Source organism: Ceratotherium simum, chromosome 39 (assembly GCF_057802395.1).
Source record: "Ceratotherium simum simum isolate JZ-2026a chromosome 39, ASM5780239v1, whole genome shotgun sequence".
Taxonomy (NCBI): Eukaryota; Metazoa; Chordata; class Mammalia; order Perissodactyla; family Rhinocerotidae; genus Ceratotherium; species Ceratotherium simum.
In genome coordinates, this window is record NC_141938.1 from 6,859,423 (window position 1) to 6,873,865 (window position 14,443).

Here is a 14,443-nt window from a genome sequence, read left to right on the forward strand (position 1 = left end):
TCTAAGATCTCTTTCTCCTTTCCTGAGGAAAAGATAGAATCAGAAAGGATGGCAACTGACTGTTTGACAAATTTTTCTCAGGTAATTAGAAAGTATATCTTTCTACAAAGTGATATATTGCATCCACCAGTTAGACACATTTCCTTCTAGGTAGATCTGTCTCTAGAGTTTCTTAAAGAAATCAAGCCACTCAAGGACTGAGTCCCTGTTGCATTCTCTCCTAAATTGGAGCCTCTTGTATTGGTTCCTGTGAACCAATACAAGTATTTCAGTATTTCAATAATTACTTTCTAATAGTCTTTTATGTTGGTGACTGCATTTTTTTTTATTTTGCTATGTGCTCTGGCGTGGTAATGAATTTGAAAGTGTGCATTTCTCAAAGAATTTATTCATTCAGCTTTTCCAAGTGTCTGCAATTTACTTAGAACCATGCTGCAAGAGGGAAATAAAATGAAAGGAGCTTCTAGTGTAGTTGTTGTGAGGTAAGTTCATGTGTTAGAGGTTCCATTAAAGGCTTAACTGGAGGGTATCAACCATGAGTGAGTGTAGACAGAAGAGTACACAGGAGCATTGTATCCTGGGGGAGGTAACGAGAGACCTTGAAATCCTTTGTTGCCATTGGGTCTGCCATCGTCATTCCCCAATGAACACTGGTGGAAATGTTACTTTACTGAAGCCAGCTTGTGTCTGATGGTTTAGGACTCAGTTACCTTTCCTGATGTGACTGTGCACTTCACCCGAGAGGAGTGGACTTTACTGGACCCAGCTCAGAAAAATCTGTACAGAGATGTGATGCTGGAGAACTACAAGAACCTGACCACAGTAGGTAAGGCTGCCATCATTCCTGTAAGCTCTTATGCAACAGATATTGGTGATGTGAAATGTGCACACAGTGGAAACAGACACTAGTCTTTACACTAGTGGGTTTTAACCAAGTGTGGATTCTGTAAAAATGTGGTTCTAGGACTAGCACCATCCCCATCACTCTCCCAGAAATGTGAATTCTCAGCCTCTACCTTTGACATCATGAATGAATCTCTGGCATTGGGCCCAGACATCTGTGTTTAATGAAGACACTGCACATGATTCCAGTGGACAGTAAAGTGTGACAACCACTGGTGTAGTTGTTTCTCCATGAGAATGAATATCTTTTACTCTTACTGTATTTCCTGTATCAATAAAAAGTCTTAATGTTCTGTAATATGTATATCTATGTCTGAACATGGGTTTCAGTAGCAAGTGATAACTAATCTGTGATGCACAGAGGGGATATTTGCATTTTTATCTCTTGAAGTAATTTTACTGCATTCATTGGAAATATAGGACCTGATTCATGCGATAGTGTGTCATCTTTTGCAGAGGCCCTTTCTATTAATACATCTTTCCCTGTGAACATAATATCACTTGTCCAAACCCAGTCTGATCGCTTGGTTGGAACAAGAAGTGGAGTTGAGGACAGTGGAGAGAGGAGTCTTCCAAGGTGAGTGATTGTGAAGATCTTCCGTGATCAATGAAAATTTCAGTGTATTTAGTTATAATGAGTAAACTTGAAGATGCACTTTCTTTAGAAGGCTGAGGTCACTGGTCTCTGAAACTTTGGGATATTGTCGACTTCTCATATGTTCTTATTTTACATATTTAATCACAATTTTCTGTGATATCACAGAATGACTTTTTCTGCTTTTTTAACTTTATGATTTGGATATATGGTCTTTTCTATAACTGTCCTACTTTCTTTCTCTGATAGTATTCTGTTTCTTTTCCCCATCATTTTTTGATTTTCATGGAATCATTTTAATCAACTACTGAATTTTGACTGCACATTTTTATCATAGCAAAATTTTTGACATAGCTGCACTCCTCTGTCTTGCCCTTTTTTTATTTAATATGTTTAATTTGGAAATAATACAATGAGCCTCATTGTTTTTAACTCCTTTAGCCTGCACTTCTTTTTGTAAATTCCTACATTTGTTATTCTTTTTTATTTTAGAATGGCAAATGCAACTTAAAACCAAAGATTCAACAATTCCACAGGATATTTTTGGGGAGAAAACACCCAATAGGCTAGAAATGGTAAGATCAGTAAGTTTAAAAAGAGATATTTCTTTTTTTTTTTTTTTTTTTTTTTTTTTTTTTGTGAGGAAGATCAGCCCTGAGCTAACATCCACGCTAATCCTCCTCTTTTTGCTGAGGAAGACAGGCTCTGAGCTAACATCTATTGCCAATCCTTCTCCTTTTTTTTTTCCCCCCCAAAGCCCCAGTAGATAGTTGTACATCATAGCTGCACATCCTTCTGGTTGCTGTATGTGGGACACGGCCTCAGCATGGCCGGAGAAGCGGTGCGTCGGTGCGCACCCGGGATCCGAACCCGGGCCGCCAGCATCGGAGTGCGCGCACTTAACCGCTAAGCCACGGGGCCGGCCCAAAAAGAGATATTTCTTATTTTCGACATTCAGCAAAGATTGAGATTTTCATTAGATAGAAGATGAGCACACCTTATAAATATTTGAGATAAGTTGCAGTTGTCCAAGAGAGAGCAACGTCTGAAAGATATTCTGAGTATGATGAATTGGGCAATATCCTAAACCTTGCTTGAAAGGTCTTGCTTCAGAATTCCCACAAGGACTCATTTCCACTTATATAACTAGACATTGACTTTTTAAAACAATTCTATGAAACTGTACAGGAATCTTTTAAAATTAGAGTAGATGGCATATCATTCTGGCAGAAGGATCCATCATTCAATGTGAAACAAATGAACAGGGTAGGAAGTGCATGAATGTAGTGGAAATGGTAATCATCATCATCATTGTAATGATGTTTGTATTTAATGGGTGGTATCAATTAGGGAGTTTGAAAAATCTTTGAATCATCATTTCTCATTCTTCATCAGGAAAGAATCCACCATCAGTGGGAACTCTGTGATTGTGAACAGTGGGGGAAAGTCTTCAGTGAAGATTCATGTCTTAAGACCCAGAGGAGAACTCATAATGGAGGGAACAGTTATGAGGATAATCAGCATGGAAAAAGCTTCCTTACTCTACACAAGAAAACCTCACCTGCAGAGAAACTTTCCATGTTTAATCAGCGGAGAAAAGCCATCAACCTGACTCCACATATCTTGTACTGGAAAACTAACATGCAAGACAAAGCCTTTGTTAATCATTCTTACCTTCAAGTGCCAATAAGAACTCACAATGGAGAAAAATTCTATGAATGGAAGGAATGTTCGAGATCTTTTTTTCAGTCCACAAGCTGTGGTGTGTGTGTGTACAACTGTTACCCACTGCTAACAGTCATTACAAATATAAAGAATGCAGAAAATCCTTTAAACGATGTGCATACCTTAATGCTCATGTTCAATTTCACAGTGGAAGAAAACCCTTTAAATGTAAGGAATGTGGGAAGGCCTTTATTAAGTCTTTTGAACTTACTGAACATGTAAAAACACACAGGAGAGAAGCCCTGTCTTGGTGAGTTATGTGGAAAATCGTTTAGAAGTTCCTCATACCTTCAGGTTCACAGTTGAATTCATACTGGAGTAAAACTTTATAAATGTAAGAAATGTGGGAAAGGCTTTAAACATTCTGTGCACCTTAACCTTCACATGCGAACCTACACTAGAGAGACACCCTATGAGTGTAAGGAATGTGGGAATGCCTTCACTCCATCCTCAGATCTCATTTACCACAATAAAATACACACTGGAGAGAAGCCTTTTAAATGTGACACATGTGGGAAAACCTTTGCTACTTCCTCAAAACTGATTAGCCATTTTAGAACTCACACTGGAGAGAAGCCTTTTGAGTGTAACATATGTAGGAAAAGATTTAGCAGTTCTTCATCCTTAGTGATTCACAAGCGTACTCACACTGGAGAGAAACCCTATAAATGCAAGGAATGTGGGAGAGCCTTTAGTTGTCTTCTGTACCTTAAATGTCACCAGTGAAGTCATACTGGAGAGAAACCCTATGAATGTAAGGAATGTGGGAAAGCCTTCACTCAATCCTCAGGCCTTAATAAGCACATAAAAACTCACAGTGGAGAGAAGCCTTTTAAATGTGACACGTGGGAAAGCCTTTGCTACTTCCTCAAATCTCAGTTACCATTTGAGAACTCACAGTGGAGAGAAGCCTTTTGAGTGTAATATATGTGAGAAAAGATTTATAAGTCCCTCACACTTAATCATTCACAAATGTACTCACACTGGAGAGAAGCCCTATAAATGCAAGGAATGTAGGAAAGGGTTTGGTTGTTTTTGGGGACTTAAATGTCACCAGCGAAGTCATACTGGAGAGAAGCCCTATGAATGTAAGGAATGTGGGAAAGCCGTCACTCAATCCTCAGGCCTTAATGAGCACATAAAAACTCACAGTGGAGAGAAGCCTTTTAAATGTAACACATGTGGGAAAGCCTTTACTGCTTTCTCAACTCTCAGGTACCATTTGAGAACTCACAGTGGAGAGAAGCCTTTTGAGTGTAATACATGTGAAAAAAGATTTACAAGTTCTTCATACTTAATCATTCACAAGCGTATTCACACTGGTGAGAAGCCCTATAAATGCAAGGAATGTGGGAAAGGCTTTAGTTGTTTTGTGGGCCTTAAATGTCACAAGCGAACTCACAGTGAAGAGAAATCCTATGAGTGTAAGGAATATGGGAAAGCCTTCTCTTGCTCCTCAGGCTTTATTCACCACAAACTTACTCACACTGGAGAGAAGCCTTTTAAATGTGACACTTATGGGAAAGCCTTTGGTACTTCCTCTAAACTCAATTACCATTTGAGAACTCACAGTGGAGAGAAGCCTTTTGAGTGTAACATATGTGAAAAAAGATTTAGAACTTTTTCATACTTACTCATTCACAAGCAAACTCACACTGGAGAGAAACCCTATGAATGTAAGGAATGTGGGAAAGCCTTCAGTGGATTCTCAGACCTTATTGTCCATACAAAAACTCACAATGGAAAGAAGCCTTTTAAATGTGATACATGTGGGAAAGCCTTTGCTACTTCCTCGAAACTTGCTAGCCATATTAGAACTCACACTGGAGAGAAGCTCTTTTGAGTGTAATATATGTGGGAAAAGATTTACCAATTGTTACTTAATCATTCACAATCGTGCTCACACTGGAGAGAAACCCAATGAATGTACAGAATTGGAGAAAACCTTCACTCAATCCTCAGGCCTTATTGCCCACATAAAATCTCAGACTGGAGAGGAGCCTTCTAAATGTCACACATGTGGGAAAGCCTGTGATACTTCCTCACATCTTAATAAACATTTTAGAACTGACACTATATAAAAGCCTATTGAGTGTAACATGTTGGAAAACATTGACCAGTTTTTTTGTATTATCATTCACAAGCTCACACTGGAGAGAAACCTTATAAATGGAAGAAATGTGGAAAAGCCTTCACTTTTGTTACTTCCTTTCAGTGTAATTAAAGAACTCACATGGAGAGAAGTCCTATAAATGTAAAGAATGTGGTAAAGCCCTCAATAGTCCCAATTCACTTCAACAACATGAAAGGTCCACACTGCAGAGATGTTCTCCAAATGTATGGAATGAGGGAAATCCATCAACATCTCCTCACAGCCCAGCATATAAGGACGGACAGTGAAGCCATACTATTAAGAAACGTGGAAAGTCCTTCACTATTTTTGAAGTGAAATATATATCTCTTATATCTGAGAGATCTTGCAGTGGAGAGAAATCCAACTAATGTGAGATATGTAGAAAAATTTTTCTGGTAATATTCACTTGTGATCTCACCGTGGAGAAAAACTTCATGAATGTAAAAACTGTTGTGGAGTCACCATCATTTTCCATTGGATTCCTTCTCATCTGTAATAAACATTGAGTGATTCACAGTCAAGAGAAACTGAATATGGGAAGTGTGGGAAGGGCTACTCTGAGTTTGAATCTTAGAGTTTTCTGAGATGCATAGTGTCCTAGTTGGTTCTATAGATCTTTTTTAAGACTTTGTGATGAGGCCCTGTGCATGGTGTGTTTTTCTTTCCAGTGATAGGGCAGTCTAGTTGCTACACTTTGCATGTTGCATCCTGGTTAAAAGTGGGTCTACAGAATTCACACCTAATCCTCTTCTAACCATCTGGATTCTCTTAATGGATTGAGATGAACTTATATTGTGGACAGTGACTGCTTGATTGTGTACAGTGCTCACCAAACTCATTTACAGTGAGTCACAGCAGCCAACATGGTGGTTAAAGTACATCTTCATAAATTTTGTAAGATTACTTTGTCTCTCTCACACCTGATCCTTTCAGGTAAAAAATCAGATTCAAGCATGGGATGAGTGGGGGGAGAAGTGAGATTACACCTACAATGTGTGACACCCTGTTTTCGTGACCTTTGTTGGTAAACAACAACTCTACCACCTGGGGAGGACCTTTAATCTCAAGCCCATACAGGATGATGGTGAGAATAATGAATGCTCTCTCACGTCAAACCTAACACCACAGCCTGGGAAAACAATGGTATTTTTCTGAGTCAAGCAGCAGCTGTTGCTGATGAATCACCTGCTTCTGTGTTTGTCATTCTATCCGTGAACTGTGAAAAAAGAAAAACTCATGTGAATGTAGCTGGTCCAGAGAATCTGCTGTGCTTGATGCCCTCACTGGGAATTCCTGAGTGCGAATCTTGGGTGTAGACACAGACCAGCACAACATGGCCTCAGTGATACAAATTCACATAATATGGATGCTCAAGCAGCCTTGGGTTATATCAAGTGTGGCCATTCAATGTGCAGCTGCTTAATGATACTTTCTTGAGGCTTAATCAAAGAACCGTATGAATATCTAAATCAAGCTTAATAAATCCAGAAGAAGAATTCTCTGTGCATGTTTGTGTGTGTGGAGGAGTATGTCCCATTGTGGTTCACTTTGGGTATGTATATTGTTATTTAGTCCATCTGTTGCCTCTTTAATTATTGGCAAGAACACAAAGATCAGCAGATTAGTCTTAACTTTTTATGTGCAGCGTAAGGGTCATAGATTGGCCTTTGATGATTTCCTCATTGTCTGAAAGAAGACCTAGGGGTCCTATGAGAATGTGTCACAGTTGCCTGAGTGTAGGACCTTGTTGGTAGTGTTTGAGGTCACTCCTGCTGATTGACCACATTCTGCTCCTTGTGCTCCGAGTGACAGCATCCTCAGTAATTGCTGTACAAGAAAAATCGAGGAGATTTGATCCCAGCTTTTGTTGGTCAGTGGTTGACAAATTGGTATATTCATGTGAACCAACTCCAAAAGCCAAGATGATGTGAGGCATGTATGCTTCAACACAGATGAGCCTTTAAAATATTCTAAGTGGAGAAACTATTGATAAAAGATTGTATGATCTCATTTATATAAAGTGTCTAGAAAAATCAAATTTATAGAGACAGAAAGATTGTGTTCACAGAGATATTAAGAGAGAAGGGAAATGGGGGATTTGACAGCCAAAGGCTGCTTTTGAAGTGATGAAAAAGTTCTGAAATTAACGATGGTTACCCAAGTCTGTGTTTTTACTAAACAACATTGAAGTGTATAAATCTAAATGGATGCATGGTATGGCACATGACCTATATCTCAATAAAGTTGTTCCAAGAAATAAATGAGAAAATTATGATAGTACCTACATCATAGGGTAGTTAGGAGCATAATGTAATGTCTGAAGCATCTAGCATGGTAAGATGCAGCAAACTTTAGCTACCATTATGTTTTTGCCACTAAATGTTAAAACTTAAAACTATGAAAATCGAAGGGTATGAGATGGGCATAAGTAAGTATATTACTGGACAGAAGATTCTTGATATGAATATAGGGATTTATAGGAATTTGTTGTTTAATGTGGAATTTCAAATCAGTAGATCAATGACAGTTTATTGATAAGGACTAGTAAAACAATTGGCCACCTTTTGGAGGAAAAAAAATTGGATCGACTACCCCACACCACATGTGAAAATACATTTGATGAGGATTAAAGATTTAAACGTCTTTAGAAGTAGTAAACTTAAGAAAATTATGAAATTTGTGTCTAATCTAGTGTTTGAAGAGACGTTTTAAGGCAAGGCAGGAAATCCAGAAATTATTTTACAGAACAGACTCCTTTGGCTACATAAACATTTAATATTTTGTAAAGCAAGGGAACAAACATTAACATAGCAAAATAGTTATGAATTCAATAGATGCTAAACATATTTGTTAATGTCCATAAACAATTTTTGGTAAAACATTATTTGAAAAAGAAAAAATTATTCAAAAGTCATCACATTTAAAACGTAAAGGAAACTGATTAGAGTTCAGCATGGTGTCCAATGTAAACAAATAAGTGGAAATAAAGGCTTAAGGATGGTATTAACAGAATGGAGGAAATCTACTATTTCATGGATTGGCAGGCATATCATTACTGGACAATACTTGTAAGGGTTCTAGGAACTTGAGGTGAAGTAGGTAGAAAAGCTTTTGATGAAAAATACCACCTCCAGCCGCAACCCTGGGTATGTGCCCTGCCCTCTGCTGGTAGCTCTGCCTACAACTTGGGTTCTAGCCTCAACCTTGTCTCGAGTTGTTTTCTACCTTCAGCCCACACACTGAGAAGGCTCAGGGCCCATCTGCGCCCATGCAGTTAACTAGAATTTCTCAGTCTTAAGTGGTCTGTCTTGGCTGACAGCCTGACCCTCAGAGCTCAGCCCCTCCGACCCCAGGCAGGAAGAGGAAGTGGCTGACTTGTTCATCTGTGGTTTTCTCCTGCCTGCTCCTAGTGTCTTGGAAACTTTTGCCTTGGTGGTGGTCTAGCCCAGCCTGACTTTGGGGAGGCCAGGACGAAGGAGAGGGGGGGTTGAAGGAGGAGTCAAAGGGCATTTGTTCTGGGCTGCTGAGAAGTTCACTTAGTTCTGGCCTGTGCCCCTCACTTCCACTAAGGTCCCAGTGCCTCCCAGCACCGCAAGGCCCCAGACACCTTTTGGGCCCTCGTTCCCCGCTAAGAATTGTATTGGGAAATAGTGTAAGGGCCTGTGGGCAGAGTCTCTTCATCCACTATGCTTCCGTCTTCAGAAGCCTCCAAAACAACCTTTGTCACTTGTCTCCAGAAGGAAAAGAACTTCCACTGTTTGAGTAACATTGACTCAGCCCATGCATCCTCCAGTCCTCAGGGATCTGGCAATTCTGGCTGATCCTGGGGAGCACTGGGTGAATGTTGGTTCTAGAGGGCCTCTGTTTCCTTTTATATGAAGAAGAATGTTTCATCTGAGAATTTTGTTTAGTCTTTGCAACTCTTTCACTTATTTTTGACACATTACATTCTGGTAAAAAGATATTTTCCTGGATGTCTATGATGTGCATACTTATATGTATGTAAATATAATCTTATGTAGACAGCAAGACTTTACTCAAGAAAAGACAAGAATACTCACCTCTCTGTTCATCTGAACTTCCTAGGCGTATACATCTCCATAGGGCTTCAAAACAGGGTCCTCCAGGACAAAAGGATGGAAACTTTATTACCCCACTTATAGAATAATTGAATTTACCATTCACAGGAAGTTTGGACTATGTATTTTTTCCACATTCTTTTGAGAAATCTCAAACAGAATATTTGAACATCCAGTACAATACACAGGCTTTGAGTTTTCTTCTGGCCTACGAAGGTCACTGTTTAGGTTTCCTTCCTACCCCAGCCCCCTTTCCATGCCCTCTATTACTGTAGCTCTTCTGTCCGCCACCCAGAGACCGGAAACGGAAGTGCCCGCATCCTCCTGGTTCGCTTCTCTCGACTGTTGCGTCTCTGGTCTGGAGATCCTGGGTTCAGGTGATCCTCGCGAGAGTGGGAGAACGGGCGGGGTCAAAGGGCGGCTGCCTGAGTTCCGCGTGGACGCCGGGCAGCTCCAGAGCCCGAGCTCCCCTTCCCGCGAGGCGGGGCTCCGCACCTGCTGCCGCGGGGTCTATTCTGACGGCTCCCGCCCAGGACCTCCTGCCGCTGCCGCCTTTGCTCTGCGATCCCCCGCCTGCTCTCTGCTCTGGGGCCACGGCCTCTCCCCGAGGCGACAGGGGCCGGGGGGGCCGCCAGGAGTGTCCCGGGGAGGAGGCGGATCGGGAACTGCAGTCAGGGAGCTCCGCTGGGCCTTTTCATCCGCTGTGCTCCGCTTTGCAAAAAGCCTCCTAAGCAACGTTGATCTTGCCATCTCCAGAAGGAAAAGCATGTCAGTCCTTCACCGACCTGGGGATGCCGGCAGTTTGGGAGAGCTCTGGGTCAACTTGTTCGGGTTGTGGCGTCAGTTATTTGTTCGGTTCATTATATTCAGGTGGGAAGATAAGAAGCGTTCTTAGACTATCAGGGCGGACGAGTACTTGATATCATTGACTGCATGAATGAATGAATGCCTATTAGTACAAAATTTGCAACCACGGAAAAGCTAGTCTACTCAGCTTCACTTGGTCTCGCCTTACCTCCAGAGCCCTGTCAGTCTCCCAGAACTTCAAAATATAGGAGTGTTTACAAAAAAAAAAGACGATGTAAGTCTCTTTCTGTTAGTAGCAGCGCTTGGAATTGAATTTACTATAATTTAGGAAAAATAGTTAGTAAGCAGGGGGCTGTGGGTCGGCACTATGGGAATATCCTGTTTCCTGACACTTTTGATGTCTTCCTGGATCACGTGTTGTATTGAGGGTTACCGAATGTTGTTTTTCTGGTGCATTCATTCTTAGCTGGCAGTTTCTTCTCTTTTATCTTTTTTTCTACCTTTCGATCATTACTGTGTACTCCTGGATTCTCTCTCAATGTACTACAATCCATATATTATCATTCTTTTTGATAGTTCACCTTTAGGGGTAGCTCCTTTCAGCTCCCTCCATTCCACACAACCCCATGGATGTTTGAGGACTAGATTGTTTTCCAAGCCAACAAGGTGTTGCAGGTTCATTTTGTACATTCCTGCCCCAGATGTTGAGGCAGACACTTCTCCCAATGAGCCTGGTTTTTTGTAGAAAGCAACATCTGTTTGCTCCCTGCGCTAAATTCTAATTCAATATCATTGCCTCAAGGCCCTTCCAGAACTAGAAAACATTTTTTAAAATCGTAAGTTTGTGTTCATATTACCATTGGAAAGTTAATATTGTGTTTTTTCTCTTACCTCCTCAGGTTTTAAATTTGTGTCTTTTTCTAAATCGTGGTTCTTAATAACATTAGTTTCTTTGTTATTTGCCTTATCCTACATGACACATGCCCAAAATGCAATATTACAATACTACTGTTATGAAAGTTTCATGTTTCTTAGTAGTTCTTTTTGTACTAAGTCTATATTCTTTTTATTCTTGTTTCTGTTTTTGAAGTCATTTTACTTCCTAAGCATTATAAAACTTGCACGGTTCAAAACTCAAAACAATATGAGAAAGTATACTCAGAAGTTTTCCATCCATATCTGTTGTGTTTCATTAACATCTTTCCAGTGTTTTTTTTCCTTTCAGAAACAAGCAATATATGTGTGTATATGTGTTTCCATGCACATTTGTGCATCTTCTTATTTCCTTACAATCTCACACAAACATACAATGTCTTGAACTTCATGTTTTCACTTAGATATATACACGCTGGAAATCACTCACTTTGCTTCATGGAGATCTTTCTGCTTCTTTTTCCATTAGTTTCCCTTTAATGGGTACCATATTTAAGAAGTTACCTATAGATAGAATTTTGGTTACTAGTAACCTTGCCAAATACCCTCTACTTGAATTGTATCATTTTGCCATTTTAGAGTGTGTTTATTTAAATCAAAGTTAAAAATAATTGTCCAGAAAAATAATCAACATTTTTGTTTTAACTGCAACCACTTATTTTCCCTCCACCCTACCCCAAATCATCCCAGCCCTGTATACCTACAGTAATTAATTATATTACTGAAAACTCAGATTTATATTGTAGGTCATGAACAGTTAGTCATAATCTAGGTATATCTTAACAATCTTGAGAAGGATGTTTGTTGCCCATCAGTCCACAATCTCTGGGTGCCTTCAGTGAGTGCCCTGCAATGATCTTGACGTCAAGGAAAGGAGTATTCAGGTAGATTTTACCATCAGCCTCACAGGATGGAGGCTATTGATGTGATGTATGGTAAGTCCTATGTGATGCTCCTTTTCAGACAGTTTAGGTCACCCCTGCACATATGGCATCAGATGGTCTAGGACTGAGCAGTACTGCTCTGGTGCCTTTGGGAAGAGCTAAAATTGGCCTGAGAATGCTGTTTTTTAAGTCAGCTGCTCCTATATGTCCTTTGGAAAAGGTGCTACATAATCTCCTTCAGGAGTCTTCTCATCAGGGGAGATCAAGAGTCTCAGTTCTCAGGGCTGAAGTTTTCTTACCTGTAAAGTAGGACTATCACCCTTTTTCTCTTAGGCAGCCTGGCTCACAATCCCCTTTTCTGGCTCTAGTTGAGACACAACAACTCTACTATTTCATGGCAGTAGTGTATATTTATGTGAGTTTTCCTGAGCGTGCGGGGATATATAGTAATTTAAAACTGGGATTGAATGACTTCCAGGGAGGTGAATGTGGGAATTATAGTCAGCTCTGGGTTCTCTTGCATTCTCTCTTTTCTCTGAGTTCTTACTACGGACACTTTTTTCCTTCCTGAGGAGAAGGCAGACAATGAAAGAATGGTGTTTGACTGCCTGACAAATTGTTATTAGGTAAAGAAAAAGCTTTTCCTTCTAGTAAATGACATATTTGTATATACCAGGTAGACCCATTTTCTTCTAGGTAGACCTGTCTGTAGAGCCTGTCAAAGGAAATTAGGCCCCATTCAATGAAGTCCGCAGTTGAATTTCCCCACATAGTGGATTCTCTCCTATTGGTGAGGGATATCCTGAAAATCATCCCAGTGGTTCGGTCATTGCTAATTGATCTTTACCCTCGTGGTGTCATCTGCCTGCTTCTTATTTTTCTGAGTGCTCTGACAGCAGTTAAGGAAGATGGAAGTGTCTTTTTCTCAAAGAATTTGTTCACCCTTCAGCGTTTATCAGTAGTGTGCAGTGTGCTCAAGAGTATGCTAAAATAGAAATAAAGTGAGATGATCTCCTAGTCTGGTTGTAGTGAGATACGTTCATGTGTAAGAGGTGTAATTAAAGCCTTGTGACTGGAGGAGATAAACAGTGGGTGAGTGTAAATAGTGTGAGGAGTATCTAGGACCATTGGACACTGGGGGAGATAATGGAAGACCTGAAAACCCTATATTGGCTTTGGATCTCCCATCCTCATTCTCCAGTAAACATTGGTGGAGATGTTACTTGTGTAAGTCAGCCTGTGTGTGTTGGTTTAGGATTTAGTGACCTTTGATGATGTGGCTCGGTACTTCACCCAGGAGGAGTGGACTTTACTGGACCTCACTCAGAGAAACCTATACAGAGATGTGACGCTGGAGAACTACCAGAACCTGGTCACAGTAGGTAAATCTGGCATCGTTCCTTGTACCCTATTATGGATCAGATATATATTATGTACTTACTGTGTTCCAGAATTGATGATTCAAATCTGAATACAATGAGAAAGAACAAACACATACTCCCTTCACTCATAGGTTTGAATCTACTATTGTTCTCAAAATGTGGCCACAGGACCAACAGCATCACCATCCCTCTGTTAGAAGTATACAGTTTTAGACTCCACCTTTGACACAGTGAATCAGAAAGCTGTGGCTGTTGCCATCTTCTGTTTTACGAAGCCCTCCAGATGATTGTGATGCACTCTGAAGTTTGATAACCACTGCTCTAGTGGTTTTCCAATCAGAACAAAGATCTATTTGTTGCACTTTATTTTTTTGAATCAAAGCCTTAGGGCTTGTCAATGTGTACATAAGCCTGAATGTGGGTTTCAAGGGTCAAAGATAACCAGTTTTGTGGGGGTACAGAAAGGGGGTTGTTTGCTGTTGCAGGCCTTTTGAAATAAAATTAATGGTTCATTAGAAATAGAGTTCCTGGTTTGTGGAAAATTTGTCATCTCTTGCTTGAGCCTCTCCCATTAATGTATCTTTCCCTGTGGATGGAGTGGCAACTGTTCAAACTGAGTCTGATCTCTTGGAGCAAGAATTGAGGACAGTACAGAAATAGGTGTTCTCCAACGTGAATGTTTGCAAAATACAACCCTGGGTAAATGAGAAGTTCAGTAGGTTTAGAAGTATAATGAGGAAAGTTTTTAAGATGTGCTCTTCTCAAAAATCTGAGGCCGTTTGTCTCTGATGTTTGGGGCTATCTTCAGCTTCCCTCACTCTTGTTTTACGTTTACTCAAATGATCACAAAATGTCCTGTTTTTTTCTCCTTTAAATTTTTCATTTTGCTGTCAGCTCACTGCCCTGATCTTTCAAAGTTACTTCCTTGATATTTTTCTCTTTCTGCTCATCATTATTTTTAATTTTTTATCATCATTTTGTAATAAAACCTTCTTAAAATT

At 40.1% G+C, this 14,443-nt stretch overlaps 1 protein-coding gene across 1 annotated transcript in view; it reads left to right on the forward strand.

The window, feature by feature from the left end:
• The window catches only part of LOC101401286 (uncharacterized), a 32,991-nt gene extending 19,508 nt beyond the window's left edge, over positions 1–13,483 (forward strand). The window contains 7 exon segments of the mRNA XM_087425279.1: positions 7–81; positions 700–827; positions 1,398–1,480; positions 1,991–2,073; positions 2,894–3,441; positions 3,529–4,068; positions 4,070–13,483. Of these exon segments, the coding sequence (XP_087281405.1) occupies positions 7–81; positions 700–827; positions 1,398–1,480; positions 1,991–2,073; positions 2,894–3,441; positions 3,529–4,068; positions 4,070–5,066 (2,454 nt within the window). The 3' untranslated portion in view covers positions 5,067–13,483.
• The last annotated feature ends 960 nt before the right edge of the window (positions 13,484–14,443 follow it).